This window comes from Hylaeus volcanicus, unplaced genomic scaffold, assembly GCF_026283585.1.
Source record: "Hylaeus volcanicus isolate JK05 unplaced genomic scaffold, UHH_iyHylVolc1.0_haploid 12258___fragment_2___debris, whole genome shotgun sequence".
Taxonomy (NCBI): Eukaryota; Metazoa; Arthropoda; class Insecta; order Hymenoptera; family Colletidae; genus Hylaeus; species Hylaeus volcanicus.
Window position 1 is genome coordinate 184,466 of NW_026531631.1, and position 23,800 is coordinate 208,265.

General features: G+C 38.9%; 1 protein-coding gene across 1 annotated transcript in view; it reads right to left on the reverse strand.

Moving 5' to 3' along the window:
* Positions 1 to 3,256: 3,256 nt before the first annotated feature.
* The window catches only part of LOC128882164 (beta-2 adrenergic receptor), a 28,402-nt gene continuing 7,858 nt past the window's right edge, over positions 3,257 to 23,800 (reverse strand). The window contains exons 2-5 of the mRNA XM_054133737.1: positions 17,336 to 17,730; positions 16,431 to 16,650; positions 15,461 to 15,890; positions 3,257 to 14,318 (exon numbers count right to left, since the gene is read on the reverse strand). Of these exons, the coding sequence (XP_053989712.1) occupies positions 14,139 to 14,318; positions 15,461 to 15,890; positions 16,431 to 16,650; positions 17,336 to 17,447 (942 nt within the window). The 5' untranslated portion in view covers positions 17,448 to 17,730 and the 3' untranslated portion in view covers positions 3,257 to 14,138. The remainder of the gene's footprint in view (positions 14,319 to 15,460; positions 15,891 to 16,430; positions 16,651 to 17,335; positions 17,731 to 23,800) is intronic.

Consider the following 23,800-nt stretch of genomic DNA (forward strand, 5'->3'; position numbering starts at 1 on the left):
GACGAATTGGGAATATCGAATTTTGTTCTTTTATTTGTCTAACGATTATCTTAGTATCGTCTTGAATGAATTTTCTGTTCATTTTTTAGTCGAACTAGTTTTTATTTGTTGTTAGAGGGACGATGGCTGACACATTTCTTCTGGTTGTTTCTTGGAAACGAATTGGGAATATTGAATTGTTCTTCTGTTTGTTAAGGAATTTTCTCGGCATCTTATTGGTCTAACAAATTTCTCAGTATCATTTTAGAAAGTTTTTCTGTTCACTCTTTAATCGGACTAGTTTCTCCTTGCCTGTATATAACCGCACAGCTCCTGCTTTTGTTAGAACGATTTGTTGTCAAAGGGACGCTGGTTGACCCATTTCTTCTAGAATGTGGAATTCAAGCTTACCTATTATTAATTTTAATCCATTATACCAAAAACCATGATATATCACGAGGAGATCCTGGGATATACTCGAGCAGACCAATCGAGAAGTAGAAAACAAAAAAACACTTGGTGCCACATGAGAATGACTAAAAATAAAATAAAATGAATCTTAAAGAGTGAATGCATAAAAATAAAAATCCTTACGGAATCAATGCATAGAAATCTAAATCCTTACAGAATCAATGTATAAAAATTTAAATCTTTACAGAGTCAATGCATAAAAATATAAAAAGCTTCCAGAATTAAGCCCCCGAAATATACCAGCTTCCAAAGAACCTAACATACAAAAGTACAAAGTATTCATATACTCGATATACTCGAGCAGACCAATCGAGAAGTAGAAAACAAAAAAACACTTGGTGCCACATGAGAATGACTAAAAATAAAATAAAATGAATCTTAAAGACTGAATGCATAAAAATAAAAATCCTTACGGAATCAATGCATAGAAATCTAAATCCTTACAGAATCAATGTATAAAAATTTAAATCCTTACAGAGTCGATGCATAAAAATATAAAAAGCTTCCAGAATTAAGCCCCCGAAATATACCAGCTTCCAAAGAACCTAACATACAAAAGTACAAAGTATTCAACCCCCGGCATGGCTCTCCATCTCTGAAAACAAAGAAGGCTACAGAATTCGCCTCACGTCGGCATGTTCTGTGTGTAGCTTCTCGAGAAACGTGGTTCATTACCGTCGTCGCGAAACGTTTCTTCCAAGCGCTTGCGACTGCCCTCGGAAACGCGGTAACAGCAGGGTACGGCGAGGACGTCGAAAATCAGGAAACTCTCGGCCGTGCCTCTTCAAAAGACGTAAGGAAGTCTCCGTCGTCGCCGGTGAGATTTGCATACGACGGCAATAAAATGGTATCGATTAGCTCCACGAGAACAATGGAGGAGGCTGGCAAGAATTCAAAAGTTTGCTGCCAGCGAGTATCGTCGTTTCCAGGAAGCCGCTCGATGGAAGGGGTTTTCGACCCTATTCCAGGCTCGTGTCTACGGCTGCGAGGCGGACCAACGTTGGGTATCGACTAATGTCGGGGTATTGACTAATGGCTGGTGCGCCGAGCAAGTAGTACCGCTCCGTGTCAGGACGGACACACTCGAGATTAAGGCCTCGTTCACACCGAATTTCGCATGGGTTTTCAGTAGTTTTCACTGAAAGTTGTACGACATCCGCGTTACTAAGAAAGGATTAATAGTGCCGGAACGATATTCGCTGAAAATTGTAATCCACATATTCGAAATTAATTATCTAGTGCTGGTGAAGCTGTAGGACCTCAGAAATAATTAAGGAGGGAAATTAAGAGATCAAATATAAAGCGTTCTGTAGGATTTTTTTACAGAGAAGAATCTACTTAATTTTTGTTTAAATTCACTTCACACAAGAAATCTTTGTATATACACTTTGTATTAATCATCTGGCGTTGGCAAAACTAGGGGAGCTCAGATATAATTAAGGGTGTTAATAAAATTCTTTTTTTACGTAGAAAAATGTACTTGAATTTCTTTCTAATTTTGAGAGTATTTTATGTATATTTGCAAGTATGTGTGGTCATTTTTTGAGGTCATTTCACATAGAAATCTTTGTATATACCGTTTGTATTGATTATTTAGTGTTGAGCAAAATTAGAGGAGCTAAAAAATAATTAAGGGGTGGAAACCACATTAGGAGACCGAATATAAAGTGTTTTATATATAATGTATTCCTGGTTCATTGAAATGTTTGAAGCAAGAGTAGTATAGAAGGAATGTTTAGAACAAAGTAAACTACTGTACAAATAATTCGTGAAGGTCTAAGGATATATACCAGAAGTAATTTTAGGGTTAATCGAGCAGTTGGTGTGAAAGAGGCCTAGGATCGTATTTACAGCGCGTCCGTGCAAAGACGGGGGTTAAGGCGCATTTATGTAACATAGCTTGAGGACTCCTTCGTCGGACGACCTACATTTCCTGGCCAATGTCTGGGGAAAAAGGGGTCATGAACGCGCGCACGGTTATAGGCGTGTTATAGGAACAGCATTCCATGGTTTTTAAACTTTAATTCCACAGGAACGCGACTCAACCACTGCGAAACCAAGATGATATCTTCATCCCTTGCAGTACACGCGTATTTTTACTTATGCTATCACGTTTCGTGCTTCGTTAACACGATATACAAAAATAGAATTATTCAACGTAGAAACATGCAAATTCAGCTGATTGAGGCAAATATAATCATACTATCGCATATGGTATCGAATTTCTGCAATTAAAATTGTTGTAATAAAAGCAATTTTAATGGCAAATCGTAGCTTTCCCAATACAGTGGAATTTTTACTGTTCGATATTTAATCTTCAATCTATTATACTCATTGTCATTAGATAGTGTCTAATGATAGATTTTAAATATTATGTATAATAAAGAACAAAGGTACTACTTCTATCATTAAAGAGTTATGCACTTATTAACATTGATAGTGAAGGATCAAAATATTCACAAGTTGCCAATTCACTTATTGTCGCTCCCATATGACGTGACATGGAATATCGTATGTATATCGTGTGTAACTTGAAAACAAATTGAGCAGGGTAGTTATAAATTTAACAGAATGTACCATACGCATGGGTAAATAAATATATCAAATTTCAAAAGTTTACGTCAAATATTTTGACAGCAAAAATTAAACCTCGCCTTAAAACTGGTAAAGAAGAAACAGAGTAACCCATTAATAATATAATCTACAGGATGTGCAACAAAGTTGTCTTCATCGAAGGAGTCCGTGGGAGTGTGAGGTACGAAGTAACACTGGGACAAAATGAATAGAAATACCATCGTGTCGCACGTCGAGTGAAATTTGCGACATCTACGATCTCGCAATTTATTATTGGAATATCATCTTACTATTCTAGGTTCTAGGACAATAATCGTTAATATTGTACCGTTATCGTCAAATTCATATCACGACGTATCTAGTACACCCGTCAATGCGCTCGGACAAACCAGAAATTGCTCCGTACAGTCCACCGTGACTCGAGTTCAGCGATTTACACATTTTCTCGTTCCTTTATTTCGTTTTTTTCTCTTTTCGTTTATTTTTATCTTTTTTTTTTTTTTGCAACAATTTCAGGATGAAAGCACGCGGTTCCGCATATTTACAACGCGTTATTTACACATAGCACGCGCGCCGACGGATAGTCGATTTTCTCGCCTCATCGTTGCGACGACAAGCGCGAACGATAACGCACCGTGTAAAATTTTATAATTCAATAACAGGTAACACATCTTCGCCGCGACGCATGCTTGCATCCTATACAATCCACCTTACGAATTAACTCATGTGTCTTATTTTTTTTTGTCGTTTTCTTTCTTTTTTTTTCATATATATATATATTTTTTTTTAATATTTTTATTTTGATTGCTTACGCGCGATCGAACATTTCAGCGATCAAACGAAAGCCGCTTGTAACGCGCACAGATTTTCACAAGCATGTTTCGCGATAATTTGAAATACTAACGGAGAAGAACTTCCCCTCGTTTCCAGGTGAACCGATTGTTCTGATCCTCGAGTGTACAGGTTGTTCTATTTTAATTGATCCATGGAAATGGAAATTGTCGGCGATATTAAGAAGCGTTTTGGTTGCAAGTTTAAGAGTATCGAGACAAATATTATACAAAAACATTAATTAATATTTAACGAATATCGAATGTTTCCTAGTAGACGCGATTTATTTTGTATTGTTAACAATCTTGCAAGGTTCTTGTTTCGATTAGCGTGATACTTATCAAATAATATGAATAATGCAGATGGCTGTTCCTGTCTTTCTCGAAGCTGTAATTTTACACAAAAATGAAACAGGCTTGTTTTTAATTTTATTCGTGTCTCCATTAATATAAATAGTCATATGTGATAACGTCTTTCTCGAGGCACTCGAACTTCCATCCCTTTACGTAATTTAATATCGCCAACAATGTTTACGATATTTAAATAGATTCAAAATAAAACAGGGCACCCTGTATATTAATTTCTCTTTTATTTTTCATCGCTGAAATATTAAATTATCTCTTTTAAGCACCCTCAATCTTTCAGGTGGAACCTCTGAACGCTATTTTGCGAACGACCTACCGAATGTGGTAATCACGATCAAAAGAGTCGACACGAAGCTTTGACATTTCATTTTATTTCTTCGATAGAGTTAAAAAAAAAAGAACTTCAAGATATTTCATTATTTTGAAAATATACTTGAAAGTGCTAATATTATTGGCAACGTTATTGAGTTCTATTGGATTGTTATAATATGTAGATGATTTTCATCATATGTTTTGATAGGAAAACTTCCTCAATGATTTAAAAAAAAAATATTGTACTCCATAGTTGACGATCAGAGATGGGCAGAATTGTATTTGGAATAATAGACGATATTTTTCAAATGAGAGCAAGGTAAGAAATTAATTACTCAGTTATATTTTTAATTTGAGTTCTCTGAGGCTACTTCGTACAACAATATTCAAGAAATTGTCCAAACGAAAGCAACAGAAAAAATGATCTTTCGAATTATTTTGTCCATATGGTGCCCTCTGAATTTATTTTACTTAATCAAGAAAGGAACTGTCCAAGAAACTGTCCAAACTGAGAAATATTTCATTCCACGATTAAAAGTTTGCTTCGCCGATTAACTAATAAACAACTCGTTGTCTTCGATTGTTTATTAGGAACGTCTAGTGGCCCGCCTCTGTCGTCAACCGACTCCTCGTCGAAACCTTCGATTAAAACTGAAATATTCACGTCGTTCCGGTCGTGTTTACCACACAAGGGAGGTTTTAGCGTCGCGACGATCATCGATCGTACGACCACATCATGGCAGCGAGCACCCGCGAATGATCGATTAACCTTCCGTTTTAACAACCACTTAAAATATGCAATAACAGCACGTCCGGTGGTGAGGTACGTTACAAAACTAGTACAAAACTAGCAGCTAGGTACAAAAATGTAATTAACCGTTAATAATGGAGGCCGCCCGGAAAACTGCCAGGGACCAGCTCCGTACATTCAACTCTCAGCCTCCGCCCTCCCTAAACCCTTCAGTTTCGTCCCCTTCTCGTCGTCGTTTTCATTCGCGTTGCATCCAGGAAAAAAAAAAAGAAGAAATCAGCAACGCCACGGGCCTTTCTTTGTAACGCAGGCAGGCACCATTACCCTCCTTTTCTTCTTCGGCGAGTTTCGAAACACGTTTCGTCTACCCCCGCAACCCCCTAACCGCTCGGTTCCCCTTTTCTTCTTTCCCCTTGAGCGACTTTAAAGTATTTAGAATCTCGTTATCGCCGAGGAATTTAATACTGCTTGGTTTGGCGGTTTCGCGGATGCACAGAGACGTGGACGTCGAATTCTAGATTCACGTGTTTGCTGAAAATTTCACAACATTTTTTCTTGCATTAATACGCAAAATTCAAAGGGTAAAAAGTATTATTTGGACTTTATTTTATTTTTTTTTTTCAGTTTTCATCGATGGAATTTAAATGGCAATTAGTTTGTTAAGAAATTAGCGTTAATGTAACTTCGTGCGTGTTGGAATTAACCTGTTTTTTATGGTTTGTTCCCGGGTAATGGAGTAATTGTTTGCCTAAATCGATGTTTGTTATTGAATCGTTGTTAAGAAGAAATAGACGCGGTTGGGATTCAACGGCACGATCGTTGGAACATGTGCGAATATTAACTTCCGATTCGAAGCGACCCCCGATCAATGTGCACCCGAGAGATTGCATGGTTTAAATCTTGCAACGACGGATCTGGACGAAAGAACCGCGTCACGCGCGATCTAGTATGCACACATACACAACGAAGAGACGTTTCGGGTTAGGGATGCTCGATTCGGAATCGATTTTCAATCGATTTGAAAGTTCAGCTTCCCGTGAAGTGTGAATTTCATCTATTTTTTTTCAGAGAAGAAAATATGTCTGAAACTTTTGATTTCAGGGAATTTTTCTATATAAAAATTCATATTTTCCATTCACAGAAAACGTTTAATTCTTTTGCACTAGGAATAAGTCAGTAAATTGCACATTAGTCACTGTACATTACTACCGAATATCGATGTAATTATTAAAATTCGCGTCGACATTATAATTCCTTTATTTAATCACATTCATCGAGTTCTAAATAATCTAAGACTCGCGAAGAATATTTCTTTTACCCAAAATAAAAAAAGTCTGTGATGATTAAGGATAATTGCCAGAGATTTACTGAAAGATCTCAGAGAGTAACTCAGAATCTGTTTCGCAGGAATCGAGTATCCCTAACTCGAGAAATGAAATCTTATCCATTCGCTTTTTGCGTCGCGCTCGACCCCGGCTAAAAACTTTAGCGCGTCGCGAAAAGGACGAAGAAAGACCGTGAGAGACGTTGGAAAAAGGGAGAGATGCCAGTGAGAGCAATGCTCCGTTGATTTCGTGTGTTATTTTTTTCTTATCAATTTTATTGGAATTATTAACAATGCGACGGGTGACGGTACCCTGTTCTCGCGTGCGAAGCTCCACGATGCGTCCCTGAATCGTTTTAATGTTTTTTCAACGTTTGCGCACTCTAAACACGCCTCCGTCCCCGGATACAGACGATGGGTCGATCCTATCCGCGTTCGACGCATTATTGTACTCCTTATTACTTAGATTCCGGCGGTTTATTAAAAATGTATCGCGTGCGAGTCGTTGCGTAACGAAAAGCCTTCGTTGTTGCGAGTTAGCTGGGAATTAAGATTAATTTTGATTTCTCGGTGAAACGATCACGCGTCACCCGGTCCTCGTCCCAGGATAAACGATTCGTCGACCGCGTCCACGCGCGGAACGATCGTACAACGGCAATTGTCGATACCGTGACTCGTCGAACTGGCATAATAACTCGCGTGACATAGTGTGTTCTTCCGTGGCAAACAATTAACATGGTACACATCACAACATTTCGTTTAGGTTTCGACGCAGCTCCCGAACGACCGGCTCAAACGTAGGGAGTCTGCGTCGCGTCGCTCATTTTCTTGTATCCTGTCTTTTTAGCCGTGGTGCTATTTACAATAGCTAACGTTTTCGACTACGTGACATAGTCGAAACCGTCTTTTTATTTCTTTCTTTGATTCAGTTCTATAGTTAAGAGATCGTAACACCAGTGAACAACGTCGAATCGGTCCCTCGTTATTCTGAACGTATCGATTCGCGACTGTCGATCGAGTAACAGGATTAGGCAATGATTACTTCGCGACTGTGTGCATAGTAATCGTCTATCATTGTTGGATTAGTCAGTGATCGTTAAGTATTGACATATTTGTTATTTTATACTGTGGATCAGTAAGCTGTCAAAGCTAATTGTCACTGATTGTCCATCGATGATCGGATTATTGATCATGGATCATAAATCATGGATCACGGATCATGAATCATACAACATGGATAATAGATCATGGAGCACTCACCACGGAGCATCGATCATCAATTACAGTTTATCGATCATAGATCATCGATTATTGATCATCAATTACCAACCACGAGTACCACCAGTCACTAATCATCAATTATCAAACATCAGGCATGATTATCGATTACGTATTGATCATTGACTTGCCATTTCTAATTATTACTGATTGTACATCGACCGCCGACTCGTAATTGATCATTAATCATCGTCACCGATTAAACACATGGTTGCACCTTGCCCAACGCTGTCGAACGATTGCCATTCGCTCGTTCGATCGCAATCAACGTCTCGATTCGTTACGCGGCTATCGCGAGAAATATCGAGGGAACGTTCGACGTTCCCGCGTCAAATAGTATCTGCGTTTTCAGAGCACCTCCGGGCACCTTAACCCTTTAATTACCTCGTTATATCAAAATGGCACGATGAATTATCGTCGCGCATCTAATGGTATTCGTAGCCCCCGAACGGGACGTCCTCGTACGATTTTATTTATCAGAAGAGCCTTACAGATTAGTAAAACACGAAGTCTAGAGTAAAAAATAGAGTAGAAGCTGAGACTTTCTAGACACCGATTTGCGTATGGATTTCTCCTTAAAGAGTTAACGTTCACCATCCAGAAATCTCAGGATCCGCCCGCGTGCTTCCGCGAGCGTCACGTTAGAGTACAGCGGGAGCAATTTTTCCCATTCTTCTCTCTCCCCCAATATCTCTCTCTCTCTCTCTCTCTCTCTCTCTCTCTCTCTCTCTCTCTCTCTCTCTCTCTCTCTCTCTCTCTCTCTCTCTCTTCCTTTGTTTAATATAATTTCGTTCGGCAGTTGTACTTATGGTATTAACATATATAGTGCTGTAATTAAATTTATTGCAATTGTGTGAGTTTGGTAAGTCTTGTACGTTGTAATAAATTCTCTTGAACAATTTTTTAATCGTTATTTTCACAGATTTTTCGACTGCTACAAGAAGAATTGAATGATTGACTGTGAGATATTTTGTGGTATTACCGAGAACAAAATTATTTAAAATGTTCGACCACTTCCTTGTATTATGTTTGTAATTAGAATAAAAATATTTCACTCGAGAAGATGATAATATACCATTCAATGTTGCATAAAATTGTTTGTAAGAATTTGTGTGTTTATGCAATAAAAGAAAGTATTCGAAAGTGGACGAGAAGTGAATAGTATTAAATATACATTCACTATGTAAACAGAAATGTATGAAGAAAGGTGGAAGTGTTATGAACATATCGACTCTTTTGTCCATCATTCTCCATAAATTGCCAACATGTATTTATTACTTTTTATGTATGGAGAGTGAAATATTCAGCTTTTAATCCAGGTTCTTGGCGTACGAGATTCTTCCATTTTTGTGTCACTTTCATTCACAAACCAACAGTTGTTCAATTTTATTCTTCGAACGATACTTTCGTTCCCAACCATTCTGTAAAACGCATAGGCAAAATTTTATTTGGATAGTAGATCATAATTTATTCTGTTGCATGTTAGTTTAAGGATTGTTTCTTTCGTTGAATTTAAATCGGAAAAATAACCGAATAAATCGTTATTGGTAATTGCTATTACCTAAATGAGTTGGTGTTATTTTTATTTTCCAGAGTTACTTTTTATTTCCATTTCAATTAAAACTTGGTCAGGTCCCAAACCCTCTCTAACTTTTATTTTAAATCACCATCCACTTGTTATTCCACTTTTTATTCCAATTTTCAATCCATATAGAATTTTGCCCAACATTGTGCGTTACAGACAATTGGGTCGCGAAAGTCACACCTCGTTTTAAATGACGCGTCGATTCGAATGAGCTCCGTTTCTGTAGACATCACCATATCTTGTACACGTGAGAAAATCTCGCTGGTCGTAAAATTCAGACCACCGATGCCAAGTCTGCGAGTAACAGCTTAACAAGGGAATGTTTTAAATGGCGAATGTTCTCTCCCCTTACGCAACCTCGTAAGCCAAGAAACCCGACGAAAGCCTAATTTAGCGAAGGAAATACATAGTTTTTCCTTTTTTGCACCACTAGACTCACTCAGAGGAGTGCTGTCATAAAGACAAGCACTGTAAAAACTGACGACAGGGTCCATCGATGGCTATCTAACGCAATAACTGAGAGAGTGAAACACGTAGCATGAAACGAAGTCTAAACTTAGCCATCGTTGCATCTGCTTCTGAGAAAGTTCAACTTTCGAGACAAATAATGTAAAATCTCGGACAATTTGAAGCTACTATTTATAATAAACGAATGTGAGAAAATACATACATATTCTTTTATCTTACATTTTAATAAGTCACAGGGTTTTCGATACTTTTTCTTAGCCAGTTTCATCAAATTCCAGCGCGTTAGAAGCAGCAATTGGATCGGAATACCATGTAAAATAATCGTCAAGGTTTCATCAACGCTCAAAAGCGAATACAATCACGCTCAATGGAGACACCTGCGCTCATTAAACTTTACGTCTGACCCACATTTCGCTGTTCGATCAATAAATCATTCTCAGAAGCGACGCGACGCGAGGACTTCGAGATCGATCTCGACCGTGGCTAACGATTAGAGCCTACGATCCTGTGTGTGTATTAAAATACACGTGTACACGAATATCGTCATATTGAGCATGGACAAATGGTAATGCATTCCATTTATTTTTCAGCGAGCACATTTCAACACACTGTTGTTATTTTCAGGTGTCGATCATTTATTATTTGTCTGTCACTGTTATGTCCGCGTGTGTTGAAGCTTTAATTCTCCAAGAAGAGGCGTGGCAGACAAATCACACAGTATTTATCTATTTCAGAGGCGGTTGCATATTACTATTTAATAATAAATCAGGTAAAATCATGCAATAATTTTTCAAGTAAAATTCAAAGGATCGTTTCAAAGAAATTTCTAGCACCGATCGAACTCCTGACTCTTACTCCCAAACACCAAGACTCCGATTTCCAAAATATTCTGATTCAAATATAAATACTTGGTGGGAGACCTTCTTTCCATTTCTGGTCAACAAGTAGAGAGAGAAAGAGAGAGAGAGAGAGGTGGAGGAAGGGGTACCGATCGCGTGGGCGAGTCGAGGAGGAAGCGCGTTAAAAAAAGCGTGAGACCATGGCGATCGGACCCCCTTCGACGAATTCTTCATCGGCTTTTCTACGGGCGCGCGGATCGACGCATTCGTAGAGGCATCTCCGTTAATTGACCTAGTGTTCTCGTTTTCTTCTCTCTCTTTTTTTTTTGTGTGTTGTTTTTCCGTTGTTTTCGGTACGTGTCATCAGCTTCCCCGTTTCTTGTGATCGATTCGGCTCGCCGTAACGATACCCCACCCGCCCTCCGTCCTAATCGCGCGACAGTGATTAGGCTGTTCTTCCGCGTGAACGACGCGTCGATGATGGAATCGAGAAATGAGTTGTAGACGGTGGCTTGTATTTACGCGTGTTGTTTGTCGCACAAAGTGGAGTGTTACAGATACCACGGGATGAAAAAGGTATCTGTCTAGAGGGTGAAGAACCTCCTCACGATTATCGATACTTTTGTAAACGTAATTTATGGAGAATCAGTGTCTCTATTCGAAAATCTGTGAATTATACATTGGAAAAGTATTCTGTTGTGAATTTAATGAATTTATTGGAGAACTCCATTATCGATTCTTTTATTTCATATTATCTGATCTCTGTCAAAGTTCTCCGGACTTTCAAAGTCCCCTCAGAGGGGACATCCGAGTGCAAAGGGTCGATACTTGTATTCGTAATGTGATTCGTACTTCGTCCGCAACTGTACGATCGCATCATAGTAGCATTATTCAGGTGGAAGAACAGCTTTGAAGTGAACAGCTCGTCTTCCGTGCGCGACTGGCTACGACATTTATTGAGCGTGATCTTACGACATAGATAGGCAACGGTTAGTCTGCGAACGCTCACTCGAGAGAGCTTATCCGTCGTTCGACGATAATTAAGCAAAAATTGAAAGAACAAACCGGACGCCAGAGATGAGCAAAATTTTACTAGAATAATACACAAAGAATAAAGACGTTACATGTGACACTTTCATTTCATTGAAAAGTAACCAAAAGCATTGTAACGCGAAGTATAATTTATTTGTACAATTCAAGAAGTTTTTTATCTTTTGTGTTGAAGTTTGTAGGTATTATAGAGTAGTTAAAGCCAATTTGAAACTTACGTATTGAATTTAGATATAATTATACTATTTTGAGACACTTTTTTAATAGGGTCTTCTTCTTTAGGTAAGAGACTGTGATGTTTTGGCAGAATTGCAACTAGTTTCTTTTGAGATCGGGAAAGCTTTGTATTCTGATAAGAATTTTGCTCGTCTCTGCAAGGTACTGTCGATTCTCGTTGAGCGAAGCGAGATCGGAGCTGACGCGCGTCAGCGAACTCGAAGTCGTTCTTCGATATCTCTACCGACGACTCGTCGAGGATCGTCGTCTTCGTGCCCCAGGCTGAGCTTCGATTCTTTCTTTCGTCTGTTCGCCAATAGTTTTGGCGGTTCTTCTCGTTCTCGGTAATACTCTTTAATAATAGACTGTAGACGCGCGTGTGTGTGTGTGTGTGTGTGTGTGTAATCGACTATGCTTAACTCGAAATCGTATAGAAAAGGGAATGCTCTTACAGTTATACGTTTACGTGATTCGAATACTTAAAGAAGCGAGCAACGTGCCCTTATCACCGGGTCGGGTCTCATCCGTGTTCATCATCTGTTTCGTATTTCACTCCGTTTCATTAGTTTCAGCGACACAGGTATCAGACAAGTACGCGCGAAAGGATTCGATGGAATCGATTGAACTTGTCTAAATATTAGGGTTAACCGAAAGATGCTTCCAATTTTACTTCCTTCTCTCTATGTTCCTTTTCAACGAATATTTGAATCGAATAAAAGTCTTCAGGTTTTATATTATATGTACCACTTTGCAACTCTTGAATTGCTTTTTCGTATTGTGTACTAAATACCACCGAACAATTGTGTAATGTAAGTACTACAAAATGTTACAACATAACACTTGATTACTTTTGTTTGCTTCAGACATTCGTTGCAGGAGAGCACCAGAGGAAGGAAGAAAAGTCGGTGGTACCTTTTGGTTCGCGCAAATAGAATCAAGAATGATCGTTAAAATTTAGTCTTTGAAGTCTCGATCTTATTATCATATTATAGCGTTCGATTTCTCGTTGATCAGGAGAATTCACTTATTGTACTCGAGCGAGCAGCCTCGAGTTCGACTTCCCTCGGTTAGGAACGCGTGTTTCCCGAGGCTCGAAAAAATTCTTATCGAAGCGAGACATACGAAGCGTCTAAAATCGGCTACTGCCGAAAGCCACGATTAGAAGAGATGGCTTCTGAGCCAGGTAGTTCAACGATGAGCATTTAATCGTTTCTTCCGTTGAATTTCGCTACCGACGGACAGAGACGGAGTAAAATTTCATTGGAATAATCGATGACAAAGAAGAACACTGTTTAGAGAGACTTGTTCCATCAAACAGTCAATCAGAACTTCAATTAACACATTGTAATTGGAACTGCGACGTTTGTCGAAGTTATAAGTTGTTCTAAAACAGACCCGGGCACTTTCGAAATGATTATTTGAAATATTATTTTGAATTATTTGAAGTAATATAACATATTATTTTATTTCATAATTATGCGAGATAATTGTGAAATCGTTCTTCAAAATTGTATTCGAGATTTCAAATTTTAAAGCAACGAAGATGAAGTAGCAAATAAGGCAAATATTTAAAATCGCTTCGAGTCATTCGGTAATATATTTGTTATCAAATAGTTGCATCAAAATAAATTATTTTAAATAATTGTATCTCCATTTCATTTCAATTAAAATTCGCGCCGGTCTGTTCTATAAAATTCCCACGCTTATTGCAGATGGCTCATTAAGATTCGTTTCCCTGTGGAAAAAGTCCCAACCACGTCACCTTCTTCGGATAAGTACTACAGCACAGAATTTCTCCCACGAGTAGCACCGAATAACGAGTAACAACGTTTCATTGGTGACAAGAAATTTGTCGCCATGGATAAAAATGTTTGCCCAGTCTCTGTCGTCGAACGCGGAATCCAAACGGAAGCGTCGTGGCGCGTTTCGGAACAAAGAATCTCAGTCTCAGCCCTCGAAGAAGACTCCGAGAGTAACGGCGGCGAGAACGACCCCGAAACCGCGATAAAAAGCGATGCTCTAGGAACGGGGCGCGTGTAGAACTCTCGCGCGCAAAGAAAAGCGTCTCCCTCTTGTTCTCGTAGGCGTTTGGCTTTTAATCGTCGTCGTCGAGGCCGAGCAGCTCCGGCGGAAGTCGTCTCTGCCGGCAGCACAGCGTCAGACAGAGGACGCGGACCGCCAGCCGAAACTGGGGGCTCAGGGTTGCCAGGACCACCGCTTTCCAGAAACTGTTCGTCACCCCCAGCCACACCACCGCGAATTGCATAAACGGTACCTGAAACAGGGGAAACAGAATCGTGGATCCTTGGAACTTTACTCGAATCGCGGATGGAATGATTAATTCAGGCGCTTTAGTAGCCGCGGTGGTCTAGAATCAGGTGTTCAAGGTAGTTGTTTAGAGATAGTCACGTTCGGAAGTATAATTGGAAACTTTTGTAAGATACAGTCTTATTGTTCTCGTACACGTCCATAATAAATCGATACGTGTATCTATACATATACAGTCCCAGAATTAGTGTAAGAACCGGATATGCGGGGTAGCTGAGACGTTTCTGAGTCACAATTTCCTTTGCGAAAACGTTGGATTGTGCTTCGTTTTTGAATTATTAGAGCGAGAGCATAGGCTCGAGCCAGGAATCTCTGACTACGCCAGGTCGCGACTACTGTGGTTGGTCGGCGGGTTTTCGTTAATAATTCAAAAAGGAAGCACCATCCGACATTTTCGCAAAGGAAATTATGGAGCTACCCTCCATTTCCGGTGCTTGGATTAATTCTGGGAAGACACTCTGTATATAATACTCGGGAAATGGTTGTGGTAACAATGCTGACCCTCTACGTTCAGTTTCCAATTTTAATGAATTATATCTCAGCAATGGCGGGGTCGATAATTGTTACTTTTTTTTTGAAGTGATTCATAATATCAGTTTTTATAACATATTAAATTTTCAGCAAGTTCCTAAATTGAATTTTGATATAAATCGAAAAAATTCACTTGAAAATCTGTACGTTCCACAAGGGTCTCCGTTAAAATTATACAATTTTGATATCAGTTGTAAAACTGGGGTGGCCAATTTATTAAGTCATCCCGTAAGTTCGTGCTGCAGACTGTGTCAATATTTAATAAAAAAAAAACTACAGAAATTTCATAGTGACGGTAAAAAGACTATGTCAGGATCGTGGGAAAATATTGTAAAACGAAAGAGATTACCACATTTTATAACACTTAAAGGTACATTTTACATGTTAATTTGAGTAGCAGAATAATAAGTGGCATGAACTTGTGGGACGACCTAATAAATCGAGATGGGGCTCATATGATTCATGTTTAATTGATGAACAATCGAGCGAAGTTATGTTGAAATCCTTCATTTAAATACATCCACGGGACAAATTACCTGAAGGTGTCGTGTAATTTACCTGAGGCGGTCCGTTAACGACAGCGTATATCCGAAGACCGGCATACGGTGCCCAGGACATCCAGAAAGTCATCACCAGGACGAAAGACATGATGTGACTCGGATTGCTCAAGTTCTCCGAGAGGGCAGTCGCGTACTCTTTATCGTGAATCAGCACGCCAGATCGCAGCCGCCTCATCATCGTGAAGATGTAGCAGTAAGTGTAGACGATGGTGATGACCGACGGGCCCAGCACGAGGATCGACAGGGTGATGGTGTAGGCGGCCATGTTCCCCCAGTCTAGCATACAGATGAACGCCTCCCGATCGAAAATGGGCTTTTGGAAACCGAGCAACGGCGGACAGCACATCATCGCCACGCTGATCCACGTGAAAACCATCCAGCATTGGCATCGGGTCTTCGTTTGCACGGTCTCGTATCGCAACGGTTTCCTACAAATCGATAATCGCTTCGTTATTACGATGTTTGATAGTCAATTTCGAGTTTTTAATAGTTTCTCTAGGTAATGGAGTTTCGTTGCTGGACTGTTTTTGTAAATGTTGGTTGGTCTGCGAGGAAGAGTTACGAATGGTTGAGTCGTCTTATAGTTAGGGATTGCGGAGGAACCACCGAGTAATGTAGGTTGTTTTATAATTAAAATTTCAAAAGATAGCTACACAATGGGGAGGGCATTGTTTTATTCACAGTACAAAAAATTCATGGCTTTATTTGCAGGTTCAATTAGGACTCCTACAAATTTTTGAAGTATTACAGGAAATAATTTATTAATTGTTTCCGCTCTCGTTCTTCTACAATAATTATTAAATTTCGTGTACGGTGCTGAATGGTTTCCTAGATAACAAATTTCGTTTTAAAGGGTTAAAGTTTCCTACAATGGCTTGCATAGTTTGGCCAACGTACCCATTGGTGTCGGAAATTAATGGTGTCTAATGACAGCAACTCTAATCAGTCCCGGTCATGGTTGAACGTACCTGACAGCCAAGTAACGATCCACGGAGATCCACATGAAGGTGTAGACGGATACCGCCCAGAGAGTAACCTCCAAATAACCAACGAGACGACACAGGAAGTCCCCGTAGACCCATCTTCGTTCCAGCGCTGGATACACCGAGAACGGAACCACCAGCAGACCGCAAAGAAGGTCCGCCGATGCGAGAGACAGCAAGTAATAGTTTATCACCTCGGAGGGACCTGCACGGTGCGACAGTCATTTGTATTTATCTCGAACAGAGCCTTGAAAATCCACAGCTCCGTTCAGCGCTGCGTTTTATTGTTTGTTCTAAGCCAACATGATTTGCAACGAGATTCAAGTCGTGGCGAAAATCGTGGAGTTTGTTTTTTAAAGAAACAGCGGAAATGAATTTTTATTGTACCATTTTATGATGATCAAACTGCAGGTTTTTTGTATTATAACTAATCATAAAATGAATTAAAATTAATTAATATCATTACGTAGTATATAATTTAATAGAATTTAATAGAATATATTTTATACATATTATGTATGGTTTTGTATGTTTCCCAATATTAGTGCACTTTAGGTCAGTGTCTTCTAAATACTTTTCTCCTAATTCTATAATTAAAGAAAAACTGTTGGTAGGTAACTGCAGTAGAATTAAATTACTATTTTCTAAGTACATTTTAAAACTGTTATCTACTTAACAAAAATCAAATAAACTCGTTATTCGAAGTAGCTATTATTTCAAACATCATATTCGAATAAATATTCCCATTAAAAATAACGATTCGAAATAAATGATCTCTATTCCTCATTATCATTTCAAGTATAATCCGCTCAAGTCTGCTCACACTCGACGCAGTCTACATCCCTAACTACTTTCACCGGTTCGTGCGCTAGTTACTGTAGGGTACTCACCACGGAAATTAAGGTAGGTGACGATGATGAGGAGATTCGAGAAGATGATGGCGACACCGACCACGCAGATGAGGCCCGCCTGCATGTGAGCCTCCAGCGAGTGCTCCTCCATGCCGCCACCCTTTCGAGCTGCATCCCCCCACCCGCCCTTAGGTGCTGTTACCCGTCACCCCCCACGTCAAGAACCTCGATCAGCCAGGTGCTAGGCTCTCCTGGTAGCTCGCACCCGGTTCGCCTTCGCCACCTGGATCTCTTGCCTATCCTCTCGGTACCAGTCCTGCCGGAGGCTGTCGTTCCTCTTCCGACCACGAACTCCCCCGTGATCTTACGTGAACGCTTCGATAACGAGCTCGTAACTTCGAGGATATCGATGGCGGATCGATGTAGCTATATCGCTGCAAGCAGAGAGCAGAACTTGTGACGTTGCGTTTAGTTTACGGACGCCATCGCGAGGCGGTGATATGACCCGGAAACTGCCGCGAGGATCGTGATACAGTCGACGAAGGGGTGGAATGAAAGCGATCGATGAAGAAGAAATTGAAAGATGATTTTGATCAGGGTGATCGGTTCATTTATGTGGATAGGAGAAACGAGTTTTGTTGACTTCTTTTTGCTTTTATTTTGGGGAAATTGGGACATCGGTCCTTTGGTACTTTGACGCACTTTATATTCTATACTGTTGTTTTGTTAGGTTCAGAGTAATATTTGAATTGTTATCTGTTATTTAAATATCGTGTGACGTCGTTTTGTTTGGTTTCATCGAGAAATTGGGACACTGTTGTATAATAATTAATAACATGGTTGAGTTGAAGTGAATATTTAAACTGTTTTAGATTAGACAATCGTGCACTGTGATCCCCAAATTCCCCAAAATTAACTATACTGAAAACTGATAGTCCAAGAAACATTTACGAACAAGTTGAAATTTATATTAAGAATTTCAAAGTAGTTCGAACATAATTGTAAGTATTCTCGTGCTCATTTCGAAAATAAATCCTGCAATGGAGACACTCGTAAAGACGAAAAGAGAATAATCAATAGGAACAATCGATAACGATAAAAGTACTCGTCAATGTCCGATAATCCCTCATCCATATTCTAACGATCTATCAATAATTCTACGATCAAAGGGATCCTCCTTCGGCAGAAACAGTATACATTACATACCATCGTACGGTTAGGCACGGATATTAATTCTAAAAATACGAGCTTTCAAGAGCCATTCGAAGACATCGATCTGTTCGCAACTTAAACCATTAAGGGAGTATTATACCAGGGTTATTCTGGTCTATGGAGTCCAAAAAATCGATTCTAGTATTTTTTAATGTTCAAGTTCCTTAACCTCAGTCTCCGAATATTGTTAGTAGGTGCAATATTTGCGAAGGTCAATTTTGGACTTTGTCTATTTTCTCTGTCACAAGATATTTATTTAAACGAATCAAGTCTGCATGGATTAGGTATATCCTATTGGTTCCGATTATCAACTTTATTATTTTATTACGAGTACTGTGTTAACATGTAAATTATGCTTTAGTCAAAAGTCAGGAAAATAAAGAAAAGGGAGATATTAAAATTCATCGACTAAGGAGCTAGTATTTGTAGATAATAAATTATTCCAGACAATTTAATTTTGAAATTACTTTTTCCCTCCACTAAATGCTGCACATTCATTTAATTCGAATCTGATGAAATTTAAAGTCTACAATGACACTCAATAATAATTGAACGATACTTTCTGAGTCGGAGAACACACAAACGTCATTTAAGTTTTCTCGAGAAAAGCTATTCGATGAGAAAAGCTATTTAAATTACGAGGGTTAAAGAATTATAGTCCCTTTCTCTCTTTCGCCCTCGAAAGACAAATTTTTCGTTATCTCCATAAATAAGCCCAGGGGTATAGAATTAAATTGCACGAACAACCTTATTTTTCGACTCAGCACCCCGTGTTATCCCTCGCGAACGATTCCCTACAAACAGTTTTCGATTTGCGTCAGTATAAACGCGGAGGGGCATCGTTCAACCCTCCGCGTTTCGCTCGACACGGCGTTTAAGTCGATAAATTTCACTCGAGACCATCTTTCACGCACGACACCCGAAGATGGGATCGTCATATTTCAGGGGTGGTTCGCGAGAATTGAATCCCCGAGGGTAGATTACAGAAACAACACCCCGGGGACGTCCGACGTGTCGTTTGACCTCGAACGAAAACGTGTTTCCATTTTTATAAATATTCTTAGGAGAGCCACGTAGCTTTACCCTCGACCAGTCGAAACTCACATGGTCAGTGCACGCCGTCCTTCGTCTAGCTATCGACCGCCATTCATAATTCAGCCGAGTCGATCCTGAATGGAGGGCTATATCACGTAGCGCTTCCCGTGCATCATCGCGCTCGCCGAATTAAAGTGGAACGTCTCTATTTTATCCACGATAACGCTGGGTCTCGTATGCTAATTTCCCTCGGAGAATGCTGACCGTGGAAACAAATGAATGGAGAACGCCAGAAATCCTATATATTATTGTTTCCTTCTTTCCTTTTCGTTGTTTTACAAGGGTACGTAATCCGTTTTACATGATTATTGCACTTTCGAGGACAGAATTAAAGATACTGTACTCGACAAATTTTTGCAAATTATTTAAAAGTATGTGTATATAAATGAAATTATGATGAAGGAAATGTCAACAAAATGTCTCTATTATCCAGGACATAGGCAACGCATATTCTATTATGATTTTTACAGGAAACCAGTAGGCTTAAAAAATTAATTTTAAATTCGTGGTTAGCAGTTCCCTCGAAAGGGTTAAATTTCACCTGGTGTAAACACGGAAAGATGGAAACGGTAAATAGTCGACAGCGAAGACGTGCCACTAGACAAGTCAATCACCCTGGAGCACCTACGCGAAACGATCCTCGACGGAGTCAATCAAATCGACGTAAACCTGAGGGTTGCGCGCTACGTAACGTTTCCTTAACGTTTACGAGTCTCGTAAAAAGGGAAGATTGTAAACCTCGTGCCGACGAAAGTTGATATTCGGATAGATTGCAGCTCGGACGTTCCGTCTGCACGGGCTATCGCGCTTTCTATCGGATTGCCTTTCAGCGGGAACACGGGGTGATCTAGAATCAACCCCCAACGGGTAAATCGTTCCTGTTTCCGTCCCTAATGTCCTGTACGCCTTTATCGTTAACGTTTGTCCTCGTGTAACGCAAAATCGCAGTCTTCGTTGCTCTGTCATCGAGAAACTAATGATTCCACCGACAGGTACAGTCGACGTTGCTGCCAATAGCAGTTTGGTGCATCGCTTTGCGAGAAATTGTGACGGAGGGTACATATAATTGGGGGATGGTTGCTTGAATACAGACATCCTATTATTTGTTGAATTATTAAGTACGTTAACCCCTTCAGACCTGGTGTACATTGAAATACACAACTAGTCCAATATGTGACAATAAAAGAAGGAGGCTTGTGTATGCTATAGCATGTTCTCAACTTTATTTATACATATAAAACTGATTATCTTCCTTTTTGGATAAAGTTTCTTGGATACACGAAATCATAAATTTTCCAAGTTTTACATTTTGGGACCATTTGTTCACGAAAATGTACACGTGTTTGCATGAATTATTGCAGGTAAACGCTTCCTTTAAATAAAAAAGTTATTTCTTTTCTCCTTAGAAAGAAACGTCGAGTCTGAAAGGATTAATTAAACATCGTGTCTATTCACGAAAAGTGCCATTTTAATGATTTCAATATTGCACTTATCACGTTGTATTTTAATCGGATTGGAAGATTCTGTGAGGATTCGACTAGGGAAATCTGAATCGTCCGCGTGTAATCTTGTTCTAAGAGAGCTACTGTGCGGCCACCCTCGACACCAGTCATCCAGAAACAATAGAGGAAGCAAAGACCCGTTATGGTCGTGTCACGTGCCGTCGAAGACCGCCGGCGATAAGACTGTTACAAGGCAACCGAGGAAACTGCAGAGGAGAGCATACCAACGTAATTCCTAAATCCGAGAGTTACAAGGCAGGGGCTTCGTTAATCCCAGAATTTTTATGTAACCGACTCGACCATTGCGTGTCGATCCAGACCGAGATCTCTTTAACGAGGTGCTGTCGAACGCTACATAGGGCAGGGTTGTGAAAATTGTTCCACTTGAGATCTTTAAGATAGCTATTATTTATTACAGCGATCTTCTATCAGTTGGATACTTGTACTATATGTGAAATTTTTTAGTAAGAATATATTCATTCGATATAACAATGCGGCCCCCTTCAAGTCCTGTTATTAATAAAACGTTTCGAGCGTTTGTAATTATGGTCTTCTTCGATTTAGCAGATTGCTCGATTATAATATGTAAATAAAAAAATTGAGAACTGTGAGGGACGCTACATTTTCTAGGAAGTTAATATCTAAGCATTGCTATTTACAATAAATTTAATTCATTATAGAATAATAAAATTAATTTAATCTTTTCTTAAAAGTAGCAAATTTCTATTCATAAAACTGAACTAATATCAACTAATATCAATGATTATTCTTCACCGAGTAGAGCAACTTTGGCTGAAAAAGTCAAATCTGACTTTTCTTGCATCCAGGTAAGTGACATGTCCTCCTAAAAAAACTAATGAAATCTTTCAACTAAATTCGCATAAAAAGTGAATTTCTGTTCCTCGTAATTTAACCGCGAAATTAACTTTACCAGATTTCATCGTTTTATTGCATTCGGTAATTTCCAAGAATATAATTCTTTTCACTAAAAGCGGTGCTCAATTAAGAAAAAGTATGCTCGAAACGTTCCGAGAGTTAAAAAATTGAGATCCCGTTTTAGAAACTCCAACGGATCCAACTTTACGCGGAAAAATAGAAATAGCGTTTTGAAGAAGTGGCGTTCAGAAAATAAAAAAAGAAAGAGACGAGATCCTTTTCAGTTCTATAACAGGATCCTTTAAATCATGCCTTAGTCAAGTGCACGCGTTCTCGACGGCTTTTTAAAGTCAATTGTCCGGAAAACGAATCCCCCGCGTAGAAAGAAAAATTTATTCTGTCATTTCCACCCATTTTTTCTCTGCGTGAAGAGCCCCTCTACTCTTAGCTTGTATCGCAATTTCTACATTTTTCGGTCGTACGCACTGAAATGATTCGATACAACCTGATGTTTATTAACAAAATTGTACAGAGAGTGTTTTTATGGTTGAAATTTATTTGATAATTAACCTGAAAAATGTGTTATTATTGTTTCCGTGTTGTAAACATTTTTTAATTCAATTGACGTCCATTTAAGGAATTTTTACTGCGACGAATTACGAGTATGAATGGAATGTAAAATGTTAGATGTAATAAATTTAATTCAATTAATTATGAATATAATTTTTCATGAGTGTATAATAAAGGAATACGTAAACAATTTATACTTAAACATAAAATTAAATAGATCATATGTTAATATGAAAGTAAAAGTAAAAGTAAAACGTAGAACAGGGGTACGAAGCACTTTCTGTACTTGCTCTTTTAGGAGATGTTCGAGTCTAATGAGAATCTCAGTTTGAAAAGGACAAAGTGGGGAAGAAGCAAACGTCAACGAGAAACTCGTTAGGTCGAAAGAAACTGTCTTCTACAGGGAACTTTACGTTACTTTGGCATTGTTACCTATAACAGACTGTTTAATTAAAACCTTTAATTAAAAGTTTCTAAAGTCGTAGTTTTATATCGCTGTAATTAAATAATTTTTACACAGGGAGTGGAATAGATGTTCTATATTGAATTTTAGTGTCGGTAACGGTGACATAATGAAGATGAAATGAAGAAAAATTAGTCTACCATATTAAATAGATTATTGTTTATTAAGAATTAATTTTGTGCTTTATAGAAATAAATTTACCATTCGTTCATAAAGAAAAGCCAAACAAATTTTAGTTATAGTTCAACAAAATAAACGTTACAAATGCAATATGTAAATGTAGAAGCTCAGAATTAATTTCTACGCCTAACAGAAGACCAATTGCTTTCTCGTATCATTTCTTAAAAAGCGAGGACTTAGAAGTGAGCTTTGCAGACTTTCTCAAGTTGGTATTCGACAACCTTCGTATGTTGCCGATCTCAGTGGAGTTTGTATTGTCTAACTAATGTTAGTTTTAACGATACGTTAGCTTAAATAATTGCGCTAATCGTGCCCGATAGTAACGAGCTACGGTTAAAATAATTGCTCTAATTCGAAAGTTACGCGGCAGTGTTGCTTCCAGCCAATCACGTCTCGCGTATTTGCTGCACGTATGTGAGTCACGTAGCATCGGGAAACCGATCAGCGAGATTACAAGAACACGAGAAAATTACATGTACCATTAGCGATACTTTCATTCAGGGGCAAGAGTATCGACCAAACAGAAAGTGGCTTCATTTACGAGCGTGCATTTTTACTCCCCGTCCTTCGATTGATTTGTCCAAAAACTACCATTAATTTATATTA